We start from the raw sequence: 21,119 nt of genomic DNA, 5'->3' as shown, positions 1-21,119 counted from the left end.
AAGAAAAGGGTAAAATTACCAAGAATTCAGGGTTCTATTTGATCCCAGTTTTTTCTGATAATTTTACCGAGAAATCTCGGTAAAATTATTGAACTTTCTTGGTAATTTTACTGGACCTTGGTAAAAACGCCAATATTTTTTATCGACTGTGGTAGAATTACCGAGATAAAATGGCAAAGTTACCGGGGATTGATTACCAATAAAAGTGGTATTCTTACCTGAAAAAAACAGTAAAAATGCCCGTTTTTAGATAAGCTTACCAGTCTGTCTTGGTAAAATTACCAATAATTGGTAAACGAAAGTGAGATGGTAAAGGTACCAACGGACCTCGGTAAAAACGCCGAGAATTTTTTTTTAGTGTGATTTCGCAACGCGGCACGTCTTGAACGTCTTAAAGAGACGTTCTCACACGAAGCCAGAATAAACAAAACGGGGTAAGAACGCGGGACAGGGCGAGTTGCGGGGTGAAGTGGGACCTATTAAATGATTTAATAATATCGGCGTTATCACGGCAAGTGTCGACGTGTTCGGCTGAAATGTGTCTCGGCCGGGAGCGCGAGCGATCCAACAGCTGATGCAGTTAATTACCGTTGTAAACTCGCTCTTATCAATTTGCCGCATCTTGTCGAGTTGATCAAGTTGTAACCGGGTCAGAGGTCACGCCACCCGGCACCCCTTTCGCCTTTCGCCACCCCCGCGCAGGGGTTCTCAAGCCTCCCCTAGAGTCCCTTTATACCCAGAGTTAAGACAACTCGATTATCAGCTGACTGGCAGCCGGCTTTGGCTGGCCATGGAGGCCGAAACGAGTTTACCCAAACGAACGATATTGAGGGATAAGGATCAGGAATCCTGCGATGTCTGTCACACAAAAACAACAACATCAACAAATTGATCAATTAAAAAGAAAATGAGATTGGTTTGTGAATAATTTCTTAATCTATTTTCATTTTGGACCGATGGAAATAACAATTTACTCTTGATAAACCACATTTAGGTAATATTTTCATTATTCTTGTTCACATTCGAGGTACCGCCATATTGGTGCACTCGTTTCGGCCTCCATGAGCGAGAACCAATCAGAATTGGATTTTTTTTTAGGCCACTTTTAGCCCAACCAGAGTCCAAACAAAAGTGAGTTGTCTTAACTCTGGGTATAAAGGGACTCTAGCCTCCCCTCATTTGTCTTGGAGACTCTAGGAGCCCCGCATTACTATACCGCCGTGCTAAGGAAGAACGCCGTATGAACATTTCAGAGTTACCAGATTTCCTTCGATGAAATGTTAATTTTTGACGAAAGTTATGGGTATTTTTCCTTAAAATTTTCAGGAACTTTAGATGAAATTGCGAACAAAATTATCTAAAAAATTGGAAGAAAAGTATTCGTAAGTTTACCAGTAAATTCGAGTTTCATAAGAGGAAATTTGGCAACGCCTGAAGGTTCATACGGCGTTTTTCCTTAGCACGGCGGCATACTGTTTACGCGTTTTAAAGTTACTTTTAGAAGTCAATGCTCAAATACGCCTGGTTATGATTCATTACCAGAGATTTGGACGTATTTCTGCCGCACAAAGCCAGAAATAGGTGGGAAAGAAGGGGTGTGTTCGTTAGTCGAGGGTCGTAAGAAAGAATGAAAATTATAAAACGCCAGAGACGTCAGCGGCAACAACGTTGTCGCTCTTGGCGTTAATTTTTCTCTTCAGTAGATATTTTCAGTGTAATCTTTCGTGGAGCGTTTTAAATCCTACAAATTCCCAAAGGTCAATCAGTTCTAAGGTGAAAACAGCTCAAAATTGCTCTTAACACGGCTCAATTTTCGACATATTTTCTTGGTGCCCTTCAGACCCCCCCCCCCCCCCTTAGTGAGCAGTCTCGGATTCTTCACAGTGGGATCTCCGTCTGAGCCTCCCAGATCCTTTTCGATGAAAAGGCTTACTGTGCCTTTCCCCGCTTAAGTATCCTGGTTTGACCCATGTTCATCCACTTGCCAAGAGACTTTAACGCAGCACTAGAAAAGTGGGATGTAAAGTTGTATTTGCCCACTCTAAAGACAGGGCGCGGATCCAGCAATTTGGCAATACCGAATTTCCACTATTTAAATCTATGCTAAATAATCGATTCTTGTGGGATCACCCGGCTCCTTCAAGAACCGATAATTTCCATAGGTTCAAATGGAGAAAAAAGAATGTTGCCAATTTTCTGGCTCCGTCAATGAAGAACCCGCTTGCTTTAATGATCACCCAACTTTGGAAAAACGAAAAACAGAAAAAAAGAGAGGCCGAGATGTCCCGCATCTCATTACTCGGCGCCGCACAATGGATCGAGTCAATAGGAGAGGTCGGACAAAATTTGGAAACTTGAAACGCTCATAACTCCATTTATACAAAATTTTGAGGTTCTATAAGTGGTTCCATTGGTTTCCTCGTGAAATTTTCTTCCAGAAGCACCCTTGAACTATAAAATGTGACGGAATAAACATCCAAATTTGCAGTTATTGTCAAAAATTTCATGTCCGACCTCTCTGATTGACTCGATCCACTGTGCGCCGTAGGTCATCGAAACGTTGATACGAGGCTGAGCTTGACAAGTCATGAGTATTTATGCGAAGAGGCCCTACTCACTGCCGTGATAGCAAAGAGAGCAGTGAGTGCATTTTTGAATGAGCCACGGTTACTACATACTTTAGTGTGTCTCGAGGTTCAACCCAGCATGCACTTACTGCTCTCTTCGCTATCACGGCAGCTCGGTACCCACGAACGCTGGGGAAGCGGAAGGCGATGACAATGAAAACTGATAACGTGTCGGGTAGGTCAGGGCTCGCTGAGCCCTCGAGTTTCCCTCCTTTTTTCCTCATTTTTTTCCTACGTGGTTTCTCATCTCAGTTTCCCACTTCTATTTACATTTATTTTTCAGAAATGTTGTCTCAGGCACACTGAAAAAAAAGTCTGGGTGTTTTTACCACGGTCCGTTGGTACCTTTACCATCTCACTTTTTTTACCAATTATTGGTAATTTTACCAAGACAGACTGGTAAGCTTACCTTAAAACCGGTATTTTTACTGTTTTTTGCAGGTAAGAATACCACTTTTATCGGTAATCCAATTCCCGGTAACTTTGCCATTTTATCTCGGTAATTCTACCACAGTCGATAAAAAATATCGGCGTTTTTACCAAGGTCCAGTATAAAATTACCGAGAAAGTTCAATAATTTTACCGAGATTTCTCGGTAAAATTACTAATTCCATAAATGGTAATTTTACCAAGAAAAAAGTGGGATCAAATAGAACCCTGAATTCTTGGTAATTTTACTCTTTTCTTAGTAAATACACCGAGATTTTTTTTTCAGTGCACTTCTATTTACATTTATTTTTCAGAAATGTCTCAGGCAAATCATGTGGGTTCGACCACAGAAGGATACCAAAAAAGCGAAATTTTTATAATGAATGTTTAAACCACAAAAAGCAGCAAAAACACATGAGACAGAGAAAGCCCCCAAAATAACCCTATTAGCACACCGAAAAATAGGTTTGTCTTAGAAACATTGTATTTTGATATTAAAGAAACAAATGCATTAAATTTTGCAACACAGGACTGCTATAATATCTGGTTTATCTGTATGAACACGTATGCGCACAGGGATACCAATGTCACATACGTTGTTCTTAAACTAAGCCTAACATTGTCGTTCCTACTTGCAAAATATGGTCTAAAATTTTGAGGAATAATTGGTCTTCAGTTTGCAAGGAAAACCAATGGTACATACGTTGTTTCTAAACCAAGCCAGAAGATTTTAGTTCCTAAGTGCAAGATGTAGTTTAACTAAAACGAAGAAAAACCAAAAAAACTAAAAAAAAAACCAAAAAACAAAAGTCAACAAAAATACGAGAACAAAAAAAGTAGACAAACATCTCTAGCAAACGGCTTTACCGTACATGGAAAAAAATAAATTGCTGATTTAACAATTTTGTAGTTAAAATAAAATGTGTCCGACGTGTTACGTAACCACGGGGGTGGTTAAATTAGCAATGTTTTATCTACGTTGCAATATAACGGACTTTTTTTTAAATATCAAGTTGTAAAATCGGCAATTTCATTTGTTTTTCGTGCAAGTCCAGATTCAGAGCGCTACGCTACAGCGGGAACTTCTTTCTCGACTCAAAAGTTGAGGCCCCCTGATGCAGCAGAAAGCCGAGCAGAGAGCGAAAAAGGCGGAAACACGGAAGGGGGAGGAAGGGGGGTGGGAGCGGAACACGCACGATTTCCTCTACGCCTTGATAATCCGCACCCTCGAAAAATATCCGTTTCTCATCGGAGGATCCGCGGATAGGCGGTGGAGGGGGAGGGGGGTGAGTAATTAGGAGCTGAAGTCACACCGGTGATTAATTTATTGAATTCTTAATGTGGAAAATCCTGGCCCAAGATAAGAGCAAATGACCCGGCTTGATAATCCTACGTTGGGCAATTAGCCATTCAAATCCCGCCCCACGCCTACCCCCCTTCCCCCCCCCCCCCCACTGAGGCCACTATTTAGTAGGCGATTCTAATCGCGGGTTTATTTCTTTGTTTTTATTCTCTTTCAGCGAATCGTTAGTCTCTTCATTCGGCTCGGACGGTTGCCTTCCTTCGGTTGCGCACAGTTTGGTATTCGCAGTGCTGCCATTTTCTTTTACCGAAAGTTCCGGGGTTCCCGGAATTAATTTCGATTTCCCAAAGTTCCGGGAAGAATTCCGATTCCCTAAAGTTCCGAGACAAATTCCGATTTTTTCAAAGTGCCGGGAAACAATTCCGACATACGCTTGGATTTAGTTCCAAAGATCGTCAAATTCCATGAGAACAATGTAAAATTTAATTTAATAATCGGCCAAAATGACAAAAATCCCCAAAATTCCGGGAAAATTTCGGATTATTTTGAAAGTTCTGAAATTCGGAATTAATACCAGGAAATGGCAGCACTGGGTATTCGCGGTTGGATCCTCCCCCCTCCTCCTCTTCCATGAAATAAAAAATATGCATATTTTTTCTTTCTTTTTTTTTTTTTTGGTCTCTAGGTGTTTAAGGTCTACATGCCATCATTTTTCGCCTTTTCTGGAAAACTACCGCTGAAAAAATTGTGGGATGGCTTCTCGTTTGATTTCGCTGACATTTACTCAGTTTCAAATCCTTAAAGACGCTTTTTCGTAATGCGCTGTCGGCCATACTGAGTAATTCTTCCAAACACATAGGTTGGCAGCGGCACTTTTCTAGTGGTTTTCGTTTTTCACGTTGTGGCTAGAGTCCCTTTATACTGAGAGTCAAGACAACACCCCCTCATGAAGTCACAAACGGGAATAAAGATTATAGAAATTGGACGTTTTTTGTAATCTTTGATCGGCCCATTCTCAAATTCCTTTCTCCGTTCCTTCTCTCATTCCGTTTGTTCCTTGCCGAACCCGTAATTCCCTGGTCCATTCCAGATTATAATCTTTGCAATCGGTGAAACTGTAATCTTTATTCCCCTTTTGTGACACTGTAAAGGCCTAAAATACGGGACCCAATCAGAAATGGATTCACATTGTCTTGACTCTCACTACTCTCAGTATAAAGGGACTCTAGTTGTGGCTCTTTTGAGCTCAAAGTGCTACATAAATCGAGTTGTCTATACTCTCCCTATAAAGGTACTCCACTATTTAACACTACTTTGATGGGAGAATTCGGGAATTATTAAGCCGTTTGACAACGATGCCGCCGGCAGAGGCGCGTGAATGCCTTCTGGAGTGAGAACAGCCTCAAAAATGGGACCTGAATACGGAATGATTGACTTGACTTTTATCCCGCGGGCAGGAAAGTTAAATCAAGTTTTTATTATGTTGGTATACCTGTCGCTTTATTGTGCTCGCATCGCCCTGCGCCCTGCCCCTTTGGCAGAGCAGAGAGGGGCCCCGACTCTAAAACGCCTCGTTCGGGTTCGAAAAGGCAATCAAAAAGGCGCGTATGACGAGTGTCATCTAAGCTCAGGAAGGCGTTGAGGCGTTTCAATTTCACCCGCTGGTGCCACGTTAAAAAACCTAAGGAAACAACCCGATAGATCGTATTCGATACATCGAACGGGTGAGATTGTATCGATATCGATTGGTTCAAGAGCATTTTTCCCTGTCAAATTTATTAAGAGTCTGAACTCTTAGATCTTAGACATTTATTCCAGTGTGCGTAACAAAAGCTTTGCCCGTCAGATTCCTACTGTTAATTACAGGACGTTAGCTCGTCGGGAACTTGCAATTTTCATGGATTGAAAAAAAAATGGTCGGAAGTTTTATTCAAGTCCAAAAAATTTAAAAAAAATGTCACTGGATTTTTTTTTATTACGAAAAATTGTTTAGAGCGAAATATATACATTTTTTTATTTTTTTACGCCATTTATTTCCGACTAAATTTTACATAATAGTTGATCTATAATTAGATTCCAAGGATTAAATTATTCTGATTTGCTGAATTTATTTATCATTATTTTTTTCCACCTTTCCACAGTTTTTCAATCGTTCTTCGATCTCTCCAAAAAAATTGAAGAATTCACAAATGTCTAAATTAAACGGTGTTCATTCATAAAATGGAAACTACTAAGTCAGCGAAGCAGGTGTAAAAAAATCGAACAATCATTGAAAGAGTTAACACAAAAAATCCAATCGAAAATGCTTCCCTATGACTTCACAGAGTGGTTGATTTTCTGAATTTTGAAACCCTTTTTTCCTCATTCCACTAGAGCAGGGACAACTTTGTAGATACTTCTGTGAGCTCAGCTCATCGAGCACTATTATCATACGAGGCCATGGAATTATTGTCACGAGGAAATTCTCCATTAGCACTAAAGAGGAGCCACGCTGACCCTCGTAGCTTTAAAATTAGCGCAAGGAAAAAATTTCGAACGGTGCCTCTTGTATTTCCGCCGAAAACTAAACCGCCTAATAAGTCAAATCCTAATTGTTCGAATGCCGCAATAATCGCTATTTTCCCGCCGTTTAGCGACTAAGCCCTAAATTATATTGTTCCTGGTTTTAATTTTTCTGCTCGACCTCACTCACACTAACACACATGCCTGGAATTCTTGTTTGTCACAGCAATGCCCATAATTAAGACGTGCTCGCTTTAAATTCGCGTGTATTTTTTCGAAGCTGCGAGTGTTACTCATCCATTGTTTACTGTTCTTTATCATTATTTATTGTTTTTTCCTTCCTCCTCGACAGAACTCTGCTCGCGGCGAGATAAAAAAAATCGGGGGAGATAAACGGATTTTTTTTTACCGCTCCGCGATGCTGATAACTCCTAATTAAAGCATAAATTCTCGCTATTATATGTAACGAGACAATGCAATCTCCTCTCATTAGGTGTCGAATTTGCTCGCGGATTTCCAGCGCAAAAACTGCATCGCGACTGCGAATTTAGTCGCGTTTTTTCCCTCTTTTAAAATCGGGGTATTTGCCAGATCTCCGATAAATTAGTCCAATTCACACTTGAGTGAACATATCGAGTGCCCCGTGAGCTGCGATCAAATTGATTGATTCTTGCGGATTTATCGACGAGAATAATGGGTATACTCTCGTAGCAAGAACTTACTACTTTGTCAATGCCAATTTTCTGTGTATCGGTAAAAATGTGCGGTGAATTTGAATGAATTTGCGATTTTGTATTTTTAAAAAAAAGGGTTGGAACAGTGGAACACCTACTGTGTTCATTCATAGGAGAGAGGAACCTAGTCCACGGGGCGAAAATTTTTAGTTGAGCGATTTCTTCGAATTTAGTAAAGAAAAAAAGTCGGATTTTGATATTTCAACGGGCAACTCTTTGATAGTCTTAGTCGAGCACTAAAAAAAAAAAAAAATTCTTTAGATATTACTAATTTGATCTAAACCGTCGTTTCTTGTCGACAAACTTTGTTTTTTTTTTAAATTATATACGTGCTGAAGTAGCTTTAAGTCAGTTTTTTCAGTTAAAAAAGCGTCGTTTCACCATACTCAAGTTAAAGTTAAAAAAACGATAACAAAACAACATTTCTTAACTCAAAAAATTAAAAAACCAAATTTTGTCAACAAGAAACGATGATTTAAGTCCAAACGATATGTCAAGCGAAAATTTCAGTGCACCCTGGAACGTCCAAGGCTTTGTGTTTATTGTTTTTTATAGCGTTGGTTACCCGTTTTCTTATGTTTTTTTTTAGTATAAAATAAAAAATAACGGTTGGAATTTTGAAACACTGTGCGAGAGAGAGAGACCGATTCCGCGCCCAGCGCCTCAAATATATGGATGATTTTGGCGATTTTAATGCTATAAAATAACGGAAAAATAGCGATTTGAGTTCAACAAATTGCAACTTTCAACTAGCAAAAAGCGGCAACGTTTTCAATGCGATTCGCGCAAAAATGCATCAAGACGAGGAAAACAGCCCGTCCGTTAAGCAACAGGCGTAATCCATCCGTTTTTTTCGTGACTTTTATGTTTTACCGAATTTGACGTTAATTTTTAATCTTGAAAAATAACCGTTTTTAATGAGTTTAAATGGCAGGCCGGATACCACAAAAGTGCGCTTTTTGCGGTGATTGAAGAGGACCCTTCGAATTCTTCCAACATTGCACAATGACAGCTCCGTCGCACAGTGGAACAAGAATTTGACAGAAGTAGGACATGACATTTTTGACACAAATCGCAAATTTTGATGTTTGTCTACACGGAAAAAAAAGAATTGCTGATTCAGCAATTCAGTTGCTAAAAGCAGTGAGTGCAATGTTTCAATGTAGATTTTACAACACAAAAATGCTACTTTAACCACATTGTAAACTAATTTAACCATGGAGGTGGTTAAAGTAGCATTTTTGTGTTGTAAAATCTACATTGAAACATTGCACTCACTGCTTTTAGCAATTGAATTGCTGAGTCAGCAATTCTTTTTTTTTCCGTGTAGTCACATTTTAAATTTTAAGGGGTGCTTCGAGAAGAAAATTTCACGAGGAAACCATTGGAACCACTTTAAAATCTCAAAGTTTTGATTTAAGGGAGTTATAAGCGTTTAAAATTTCCAAATTTTGTCCGACCTCTCCTATTGACTAGATCCACTGCGCGTCGTTTCGCATGCTTTAGCCATTCCGCTTTTTCCGACCTGCACCTCGCTTTTTTTTTCTCGCTGCGACCTAGATCATTAATCACACGGAATTGTTGAGGTCTTGATAATTGAGAGATCAAATTGTCACAGTTGCGTTGGTTTCGGTCGCGCATGTGACCTAAGTAGGTAATTTGTTGAGAGCGAAATAAAGTGAGTAAAGAATCTAAAATTAAATGGATATGGAACCTAAACTTACAGGCAGAAACATGAGGAATAAAACGCGCCATATTCTGAGAAACAACGCGGAACGAAATATCGGAATTGCAGTTTTATTTATAGAAACTATTATTGATTTGTATAAACCTCTAAAAGAGCTACACCACGCGAGGAGAGATTTGAGTTTTAATAACTAGGGGCTTGGAGGACAAGGCGCGAAAGTGCAGTTTTTGAAAAAATTGAGATATTAATGATTTCAAGAAAAAACTAGTCTTTATGCATATTCGCTCCCGAATTTTAATTTTTGCGCATCAAAAAATCTGTTTGAACTTTCTCTCTGCCATAAGGATCCGTGTAATTTCGAAACTTCAAAAAAATTTCTCTCAAAATAGCAAAAACTGCACTCATGCGCCTTAAACTCCAAGGCCCTCAATTAAAATTTTGCAATATTTGCTGTTGTTTTGTTTTTTCCTTTTAGATGTTTGAGTATCCCGGGTCTGAATACAATTTATTTCTCACTGAAGCATAGGGAGTATATAATCTATACTTGACAAATCAGTAAATTGAGAGTAAATAGATGTAGATGACTGATGAAACAAAATCTCACCTGAAATTCTAAAGTATAATGCTACGACTATATGCGCGCGGCGCTCACCACCTGGTGGTATCATCGTCGTTATGGCTTTTCTTTTTTTTTGTATTAGATTATGGTTAACTTATTGGGAACAGAATTATATACAATGTTATTAAATATTGAATAAAGTTGATTATGCTAGCAACTGAGTAACTAGTAACTTACATCGTTGGTATTCAAAAATTAAATATGGCTTTTTTAAAGTAAAATATTTAGTACGTTGCACAAACGGGCTTTGAAATGCAACCTGAGATGCTAAAATTTTAAGATTTCAACTGCTCTTTGAACATATTGTGAGGGCCAAATACTCCGCTATGAACTGGAATAACTAAAAATGTAGCTTTGTTGAAAAAGACTGAGCAAGTTTCTCCGTGGTACGTCAGAACGCGAATCTTTGGTATTTACTTTTTTCCACAAGTCTCCCCACTTTCAGAGCTCCTCGACTGCTATTAAATTTGCCCTCTGACAGGCGGCTCGGGAACAGTTGAAAGTTTCACACGGCTTGAAAGTTCAGCGCCACGCACGTTTTCGCCCCGTTTAATTGGCGCATCAAATCAATTTGTAAAGGTGCGACATTACTCCTCTTCGTGATCTAGCTGTCCTCGGCTGAAACTAGACCTGGTTGCCATTACACTGCCATTTTTTGTTAAACAAATTACCGCTCCTTTCCAGAAAGTCGGCCTCCTGTGGTGTAGTGTGGTTGTAGCGCTGGCCCGATAACCATGAGGTCCTGAGTTCGACTCCCGTCCAGGTGACCTGAGTTTTATGGTCTCAGACGATGGTCACCTGGGGCTGGTTGCAAAGCGTGGGATTAGCCTATAGGGGCTACTTGAATCTTGTGAAGAAGAAGAAAAAAAAAAATGTCTCATCGAGTCTATATTTGATTACTACCTCGACTTGAAATAAATATTCGCACAGAAATTCAGCGGAGTAAAATAATAGAAATAAGTGCGTAAAAAATGTGATCTATGGTCAATTCTTTCCTCAAGATTATCCTATTTACTGAAAAAGAAATTACCACTTTAATTTAAAAAAACATAATTATTAATGGAGAATTTGCACGAAAAATTGTATTGCTTCATTCGAGAGTGTTTAATGACCTAAGTTCGCTGTATTTTTCACGTATTTTCCTTTTTCTTTTTTTCTTCTTTTTTTCCACGGGAAATTGTGGAAATAGTGATTTAAAATTGAGAAAATATACCCGCCTTTGTGGCGTCATCCGGCGGCATTTCCCATTTAAACACACGTTTTTCAGCAGATTCGGTTATTTCGTCATATTTCCTCCAATAAGTGTTCAATTAAAACCAAAGATGGTCTCGTACTTCTCTTAGCAGTTCCATCTTAAATAAATCTGAAATACACCAAATTTTAGCCATCTGCAAATTCTCCATTTGAAACGAAATTGGTGCGTACAAGTAATGTCTCATCAAGAAAAAAAATTCTCTTACATGAGAATAATTTTCTTTTTTTCAGTGAAAAAGTCTCCTGATACACAGGAAACTAAATTTGGCCATTTACACCAAAATTACTTTTAAAAAAAATAGTTCTAAACAGAGACGTTAGTTGAATCGAATGGAATTTCTTTCACTAAAAATAAATATTAATCAATATTAAATATTCCTCGTATGGATAAAAAATTCGAAATAAAGGTAAAAAAAAGTTTTCCCTCCATTAGAGACAGCTCTATTTATCATTTAAAAAAAAAAAAAAACTTCTTCTAGCGATTTTTTTTTCAGTGGCACTTTCAACGAGCAGACAGCTAGGTCAAATAAAAAAAATCGGTCGCTTTCCACTGAACGGAACTCTAATACTGGTATCAAAAGTAGTAAATCAGAGCCCTAAAATAAAATACAGACAAATAGCCGGGACGATTTGTATGCACCGAAGGTAAAAAATCCCCACTATCTAACCTCGAGTATCTTCTCTTTTTTATGCCCGTGGTGAATTGAGCTTGTGATGAGGGCCTGGAGAGTCGTTAGGCATGCTTTTTATTCTTCTTCCCGGCGGTCTACACGTGTAATTCTTCTTCCTTTACACTAAATAAATGGGGAGAAGGGTCAGTTTGTGATCAAATAATCGTCCACTTCCAGGTCAGTCGTGAGTTTCCCCGCACAGCCGCCTTCCGCCGATGCGCTCTCTTGTCATTGCCAATAAAATTTATCGGCAAAAAGGGGGAAACAACGGCAGGAAAGGTCGCAAATATAAATCCAGGCTCGAAAGAAAGTGCTCTCGCCGGAGAAATGAAGGGCCACTTGACAAAAACTCCAGAATCTGTCACTTGTTGTAAGCTTCGTTCACAAGATCAAACCGATGTCCATGTCCATTTTTGTCCGATTTTTGCTAATTTGTCTAATTTCTTCTAGTTAAAATTTATCGGCAAAAAGGGGGAAACAACGGCAGGAAAGGTCGCGAATATAAATCCAGGCTCGAAAGAAAGTGCTCTCGCCGGAGAAATGAAGGGCCACGTGACAAAAACTCCAGAACCTGTCACTCGTTGTAAGCTTCGTTCACACGATCAAACCGATGTCCATGTCAAATTAGGCGTTTTGTCTAATTTGTCCGATTTTTTCTAATTTTGTCCGATTTTTTCTAATTCTGTCTAATTTTTTCTAATATGTCTAAATTTGTCTAATGTTGTCTAATTTGTCTAATTTTGTCTTACTTAGTAGGTTTTGAAGGAGCGCATATTGCAATGAAACTTGATTCGGAGCGAGTAAGGTACGCCAAGTAGATGCATAAATTACATTTTTTATTTACCCAAATGCATTTCAGCCCATAGGGCCATCTTCAGTGGTCTACATGAGGATCACAGACTACAAGCAAATACATGCATAATCTAAGGACATGCAGATGAGAATTGAAAATTACGGGTACTAACTACATTTTGTCTCACTTTGTCTAATTTATTTAGTTTTGTCTAATTTTGTCCAATTTAAAATAGTTTTTGGCATTACTTAGTCATCAATGCTCGTTGAAACCCATTAGGAGCATGATTCTTTCTTGAAATTAATGTTTCTGCTCGACAAAAACAAGCACCCATGGTCATAGCGTATTGTCAACATCTTTGTCTCAAATTGAAGGAAATTCTTTTAAATTGGCATTCGGAATCTTTCGCAAATTTTTTGATAGATATTGCTTTAAACATGCACCATAACCACAATGCTACACACTGGTGAAACATTCTCTTGAGCTACTATTTTGACTATAAGCGACGTTTCTTGTCCACAAAATTTGGGTTTTATAAGTCAATTCGTGCTGAAAGTCAACGCTTTAAGTCAAAATAATATCTTCAAAACATTTTTTTCCAGTACAGTTTTTGTAAGTAAAATTTTGACAGCGATACATTGCTGTAAAATACCTAATTAGTGCTCCGAAATCGCGGGTGTGAAACAACTCAACGATAGTAATTTTGAGGCAATAATTTGTGCACTGATTAATTTAAGCTGTGGCATAAATTTCATGATCAAAAACTGCTACCTAATTTAAGTGGGTCTATATTTCCCGGGTAGAAAAAAATTTGCAAATAATTACGAGGTCGCACAGTAATAGACCGAAAAACTATTAGAAGAATACGCCATTCATCATATTAGTGATCGTATTTTTTGGCTACATCTCTGTAAAAATGTACCAGCGTTATAAGGCCATATCAATGGAGTTTAAACTAACGGACAAGTTAATTGAAACTTATCAGATATATTATCTTGTTGTATTATTATCACATGATATCTATACTGATAAAGAGGCGCTCGGGGTTTACAATATTTCTAGTTGCGCTTAGCTTTAGGTACCGAACTAATCATCGATATTAAGTGGTAAAATAAAATCAACGAGATTTTTTTTCAGAGGCAGTTAAACTTTTACATTTTATCTGAACTATCCTTCATCTATGAAAAGAATGCGTGACAAAAACTTACTACGTGTGACATTCAGTCATAGCTTACTGAAATCATAATTTAAACATGAGAATGGCTCTTCATTCTCCCATCGTCGTTCTAATTATGAGTGATAAGAAAGTGGATGTAAATAGAGAAAAATAAATAAGTTTTATTGAACTTTTCTACGGAACTATATTCTTCCCCGAATTTGAACGCAAAATTTATGGGTTTTCTTATCTTTTAGGTAATTGCACTACGCCAAGTCAAGACACAGCACCAAATTTAAGAGCAGCTTGATCTCGAAGAGGGAAGAAAAGGAAATCTCGTTACTTTGAACCGATTTCCTGATAAATCGTACTTTTTCAGGTCTTACAGGCCATACATTGAATATTATCGTCATTAGTAAAGAGAACCAAAATCGCGAAGACATTAAATTGAGTTAGACGAGTGATCTACAAAAGTGTAGATAAAATATCCGCCGAGAATGCTGAGTGATGCCGGTCTGAAGTTTGCAGTTAAAAGAACGAAGTTTCAGGGAAAGAATTTTGTAAAATTAAGTTTACAGGATCGAGAATTTTAGGTGATTAGTAGTTCCAGCGCAATTCAAATGTAATTTCCCATGTTAAGTGCACGAATCTACATCTATCTAATCCAACTATCTAATTTATCTATATATAATCCATTATAGCTGAACGCGTGTAAGAAGAATCAACCTAACTGCATCAAACTTTGTATTATTTCCTCTCGTGTTTTATTCTTACATCCAAAATTAATCAATAGTTCAACTTGAAATTTTATGAGATTCGCAGAAAGTTTCCGGGCATTCTTTTGCTCCTCCCGGTGAACAAGATAATAAAACTAGAAAGGAAACTAAGCAGCATGATGAATGTTGCAAAGTTTGTTCTAGATAATCTGTCCAATTCAACTTTGCACCCTCATTAGGTACAAAAAGAAACTGGATAACTTTCAAACTCATTTTTTAGGATGCGAAAAAGAGTTTTTCGTCAAAATAATCTTTAAAATTCGATTTCTTGACTTAACTGCACAAAAATTCCTCTACTTGAAATTTTGCCTGCGCGGATTGAGGCAAATTTTCTATGGACGGCCTGACATGCTTAATGCCATCAATGCCATAAGTACAGTAGTTGCATGAAACAAGTTTTCAACTTAAGCAAATGGTCAAATATTCTCACTCAGATTGGAACTTTGAATATTTCTCTTATTTCGACTAGAATACTTTGAAAATGTAAAGAGAAATTATCAGGTGAATCTTGGACACTTTAAAGACCATATTATTTTATTGAGCTCTAAAATTAACATTTCTGCTTGGCATTATTTTAGCAAATGCAACGTACTCACAATTTTAACTTCTGAAAGTTTCTCAGAAACAAATGAAATGATAAAATTTGATAAAATTTCGTAGTCCGAAAGATATACACGTTTAAATTGTTCAAAACTCGAGAGTCCCATAACAAAGGATTGAAAAACTTGTTAGATCTTTAAAAACGTGACTGACTCCCTACAGGCATTTAACAAGATGTGTGCGATCTTAGTGGGAAGTTTCCGATCCCAGGAAAGTGGAATTTTCCCAGGATTGATCCCAATAACTCCCGTCTTAAACCTACAACCAGGGGAAAGTATTTTATTACAAAAATGCACACTCATGCACATGAAAATGATAGTCTCTCACACTTCTACGCGAAGACGTTTCCGGGAACTTTCCTGATGATTCCTGGGAACTTTTCCCATAATTACCGAGAGCTCTTCCTGTAATTCCTAATAATTTTTTCGAGAAATTCCCGGAACGGAAAGTCTCACTGTAATCCCTGGTGACGTTTCCAATAACTTTCGAAAACGTTCTCTATTATTCTCGGTAACCTTCTTGATAATTTCTGTGAACTTCCCCTGTAGTTCCCGCGAACTTTTCCGACGACTTTTCCGATCATTTCTGGGAGCCTCCCTTATAATTACCGGAGACTTTCCCAGGAAACTTTAATCCTTCTGTACTGTATCGCTAGTCACCGAACTGGAAGTTCCGAACTCAAATAGAATAGCGGCTCGGAGGTTCGGGCACAAAAGTAGTACCGTACATCTAAATAAAATTCACTGAAAAAAAGAGAATCTTAAATTTGCCGCCACGAAGTATTTTTTCTTAAATCAAGAATTTTTCTGCTCAATATAAACTACTTTTTATGCTTAAACCAAGCCTTATTTTCCTTGCATCAAGAAAAAATCAGCTTAAATCAATATGAAAACAATTCTTGGCGGCAAATTCAAGAATCTTCATGCTTGAGCCAAGCACCTTTTTTTCAGTGTTCACTGGAAAAAAAAATAGCTTGGATGTAGAGTCCAGACTCTTGAAAACAATGACAAGAAAAAATACTCTTGATTCAATCGGATTTTTGCTTAAATCAAGAACCAAACCTCTCAATCTAAGCGGATTTCCTTCCTATTGATTCAAGCAAAAATCCAATTGAATCAAGAATATTTTTTCTTGTCAGTGTTTTCAAGAGTCTAGACTCTAGATACAATGTGTTTTTTTTTTTTCATTGTGTGTTCGCTTTAAGGTGTACAAAATAGTCTCGACTTACCTCCAGGAAACCTATGCGGGAAGATGCGTCCATGCCTGGACAAGAGCCACGGGTACAGGGGGTAGGTATCCCTGGGCGGCGGGTGCGAGGGGTGATGACTAGAGGGCATGAGGGCCGGCGCCCCCGAGGTCGGGGGGTGCGCCGGGAAGGACCCGTTGTTCAGGAGCTGCTGTTGGAAGTGCTGCGCGGCGGCCGCGGCCAGAATATGGTGTCCGGGGTGGACCAGGGGCTCCGGCCAGAGGCCCTTCTGGAAGCCGGGCACGTGGCCCGGCGGCAGGGCCGACGGCCGGATGACCGGCGGTGGCGACCGGCCCGGGTCCAGGGTCGGCGACACCGACCGACTCGACCGGTGCGACTCGGGGGAGGAATTCACCCGGATCCGGTCGTCCATCGGGGAGGGCGTCCGCGACATGGAGTCGCTCCTCGGGGAGGAATTCACCGAGAGGGAGGTTTTTTGGTTCTGGTTCTGGTTCTGGTTCTCATTGCTCCCGACGATGCTGTCGATGGAGAAGCCGATTTTGGGCTTGGCCGGCACCGCCACGATCGGGGTGGGTGCTAGAGGCATCATTGCCTGGGGTCTCTGTTCCCGCACACGACGAGGGTTCAAGTCCTAACCGCGCACATTCTCGCCGGTTTTATACCGCTTCATCCCCGAACACGAATTGCACTTCGGATCGTCGCACTAATTAGGGAGATCTCATACGTGAGGATGCTGGGAAATAAGTCTATCCGGCGTCAAAATTGCACTAAACTTAAACGGCGTGAGTTAGAATATTTCTTTATAGTATATATATAATTATATATATAAAACGCAATTATATATATTTATTGGAGATAGTTAAAGTCTTCAGGGTTTTTCTTCGTGGGGATGCTGGAAAGTAAGTCTATCCGGCGTCAAAATTGCACTAACTTAAACGGCGTGAGTTAGAATATTTCTTTATGTTATATATATAATTATATATATAAGAATTATATATATTTATTGGAGATAGTTAAAGTCTTCAGGGTTTTTCTTCTTTAGGAACTTTTGGTTTATAATTAGACGATTACACCGGGGGAAATTTAACGTGAATATACACTGATGAGCACGAAGAACTTGAGACGGAGGCGTTCCACGTAATTGAGATGAAAATCGTCGGGAGATTTCACAGCAGTCGAGGGAAATTTGAAAAACTTCGATAGGAACTAGTTTGATATTGGAGAACAATTGAGAAATACACTGATGGAGAGAGGGTGGGAAAATAAAGTTGCAAGGCCACTGACAATTCGACCGCTACGAATTCGCTGCGTAACACTACGGGTGGCAGTTGCACGATTTGAAGTACAGTTCTCCTCGGGGTTGAAACCGGGGTTGAAGAATAATTATCACGAACTGAGTCCGGTCACTGATTCGGTTCACTGTAAATCCTGGCTCGTCGGTGTGAAAAAGCCTCTTGAGACTCGGGGGTTCGGTGCGCGACTGGCGAGGAACACTAACACAAAGCGGAGCAATTAGGTGGCACTGGCACTCGGGGTGGCACTTGGAAGTGGCACTCGGGGGAGGTATAATCCACGGCGCACGCACAAGGCACAACGCGGAACCAAGGAACGCGGAGCTAATCGGTCCAATGTCGACTGACCAGCACTTAGGAACAAATTGATGCTAATGCCTGGCGCTGGGCCGGGTGGGGGCCCGTCGAGGGGGAGGGGGCGAGGCGGGGCCCGGGGGTGGGGCCCAGCGAGGCCCCGCCCCCCGGCGCGCGATTGGCCCGCGCCGCCGAGCGAGATGTAGATGTCACGGCGCGGATAATATCCTCGTTTATAACGCCGCGTCTGAGCCGCGGCCGTATCTATTGAAAAGATGTAAAAAACAATTTGTGCTCCGGGTCTTTTTATGTCTTTTCACACTCGCAGCTCGCCATTCGCTATTCGCGGTGTGCGAGATTGTGCCCGATCCGATAGCTATTCCTGTTCCGGAGTCGCTCCGTAAACAGCGGGCTGATTGTTGGAATTGGTAGACAAAGTGATAGACAAAGAAGACATGGGGAGGATGGAGCGATCCTACCCTGAAAAAAATTCTCGGCGTTTTTACCAAGGTCCGTTGGTACCTTTACTATCTCACTTTTTTTACCAATTATTGGTAATTTTACCAAGACAGACTGGTAAGCTTACCTAAAAACCGGTATGTTTACTGTTCTTTTCAGGTGAGAATACCACTTTTATTGGTGATCGATTCCCGGTAATTTTGCCATTTTATCTCGGTAATTCTACCACAGTCTATAAAAAATATTGGCGTTTTTACCAAGGTCCAGTAAAATTACCGAGAAAGTTCAATAATTTTACCGAGATTTCTCGGTAAAATTACCAATTCCATAAATGGTAATTTTACCAAGAAAAAACTGGGATCAAATAGAACCCTGAATTCTTGGTAATTTCACCCTTTTCTTAGTAAATACACCGAGATTTTTTTTTCAATGTATTGGTTAATTTGGGTGGTTCTCATGGACTAAGAGAGAAAATGATGGACCAGGGTGGCATTAAACGTAAGAAAGAAATGGAAGCTTGGAAGTTTCAGTGAAATATTTCATGGAATTTCACGAGGCTGTGAAATATCATGAACTATTTCATGAAATTTACGGAACTATATGTGCATTATAAGACATGAGCCCGTGCATAAGGGCTCACATCATAATGCACATTTCCGTTTGGCAGAAATACGTCCGATTTAAGTTTCTCGGGGCGTGCATTCTTTATTCCATCGACTGTTACTTTCAAATACTTCATCAATGAAATTGTGTATACATTTTTAATGCATAATTCAGTTTTTTCTTAAAAGAACTGATCGAAGAAATGCATCATTTATCAAGGATGAAAGAGGGGGGGACGAAACACAATACATGTGCCATAAAGAATTTCACGTATCAGGTGGAACCATGGCTCATTCGTTTCCAAGTTCGATTAAAAAGAAAAAAAAAAAGAAAGGAAAAAAAAAAAGACGATTGCTTCCCGATAGACGTAGCAAGAGCAGAATTAGGATATACAAATTCTATATATTTGTTCGTGTTGATTTATTTTATTTTTTTTTTTTCTACTATGGAGCCCTTGAAACAAAGACCAATTATTTTTCAATAGCAATTTCTGGGTTAAATTTTGGAGGAACTAAGCCCTACGGCAAGGGTATGAACGCTATCGTTTCCCCTTCAATTTTTGAAGTAGACCAAAAAAATATACTTCTTGCAGCAATATCACTAGTTATCTAATCGAAGATTCATGTGGTAACGTCTGCAAATTTTACCTCGCATTAGATTATTTTCAACTCCATCTGACAATTTTCAGACTACAGCTCTGGTTTTCATTCACATTTCTATGATAAAAAATATAATTAAAATATATATTTGCTTTCTTTTCATGCATACAGAAACACTACCATACTATATTGTAACTATCATAGACTAGTTCAATGGCGAAACGTGAATGATCGATTATCGATATTTCCCCATTTGAAGCTATGGTAAACATGCATTCGATTATTGAGGTGTTCCTTGCGAACACCCTGTCTATCGATCCTTTCCCATAGATTCAAAGGCAGGTCGATCTATAATCGCAAAGCATGCCACGCCAGTCGCATGCATTTATTTATTAATTTATTTCTGTTATTATCTATTTTTTGACTGTATAAATATATTTACAGTTTTTCAAAGAAATTATCATCATTAGATTTTCCGCTGATAGGATCTTTTCCAGTAAATAGAGATTGAATCGTATAATGCTTGAGTATAGTTTTAATATACTAAATTACAAAAATATAATTAAAATGGGTTAAAAGGAGTTTTGAGTGTTTTTTTTTCTTTTCTTTTCTTTTCTTTTTTTTTTCATTCATCTTGTAGCAAAATAACAAAATTATAAACGCATGTGAAAAGGAAAATATGCGATCACGAAAATTTTACGAGCAACATGAGCACATATAACTTACTATTTCTGCGCACCAACCTGTAACACATACAAATTATACTCAGTGAATCTTTAATTGCTTGAAATAAAAAGGTGTTTTAACATGTGTGGCTACTAGCACATTTGTTAAGAAGCAGGTGTAAATTAAGTACTGCTTCGCAAGAAAAAAGAGAGAAAAAAAGAAAGTAGTAGTAGTAAGATAAGTTTATTTTAAAGCGGTGCTTTAGCATCTAAGGCCATTTCCACCTCTGTGTGTTTACATGGAAATCAAGGTTACATCGTTGAAAATACAAAAGGGTTGAGGAGGAAGGTTAAGAAAGCAAGAAAGTAGTAGTAGTAATATAGGTTTTTTAAAGCGATGCTTTAGCAACTAAATTAAGGAAGAAACTTGACAACTTGCGTAAAATCTAGATATAGTCCGCCTATAAAATCCCTTCAAATAATGCAGGTATCGGCGGCTGACTTCTGTAAGTAGCGAAAATTGTATCCAATTGGATTGAAGGCGTTTCATAAGTTCTCGATAAAGATCTGGGGTCAGTCAACCGTCTGCCATATGGGTCTTCCATCCATTCGACTTACTTAGAATCGTCAAAACTTAAAACTATAGTAAGCATTTGTTCTGTGATTCATTTCCTGTTTTCAGTGTTTTTTCGTTTTTTTGTGGGGTGATTGAGCGCGACAGATAATTTTCTATGCGTCCCGAAGAATACAAGTTAGTGTTTGGTCAACCTTTTTTTGGACCTTACGGACAAATTTTTCAAATGAATAAAAGCGCAAAAATGAATAAAAGTCTTTTGTCCATTTTCTCAC

The 21,119-nt window shown here is 38.9% G+C and overlaps 1 protein-coding gene across 1 annotated transcript in view; it reads right to left on the bottom strand.

The window, feature by feature from the left end:
• Positions 1–17,277, bottom strand: part of LOC109040207 (uncharacterized) — a 64,565-nt gene extending 47,288 nt beyond the window's left edge. Inside the window, exon 1 of the mRNA XM_019056028.2 lies at positions 16,380–17,277. Within this exon, the coding sequence (XP_018911573.1) occupies positions 16,380–16,947 (568 nt within the window). The 5' untranslated portion in view covers positions 16,948–17,277. The remainder of the gene's footprint in view (positions 1–16,379) is intronic.
• Positions 17,278–21,119: the final 3,842 nt, after the last annotated feature.

This window comes from Bemisia tabaci, chromosome 9 (assembly GCF_918797505.1).
Source record: "Bemisia tabaci chromosome 9, PGI_BMITA_v3".
NCBI lineage: Eukaryota > Metazoa > Arthropoda > Insecta > Hemiptera > Aleyrodidae > Bemisia > Bemisia tabaci.
This window is presented reverse-complemented; position numbering and strand designations above follow the sequence as displayed.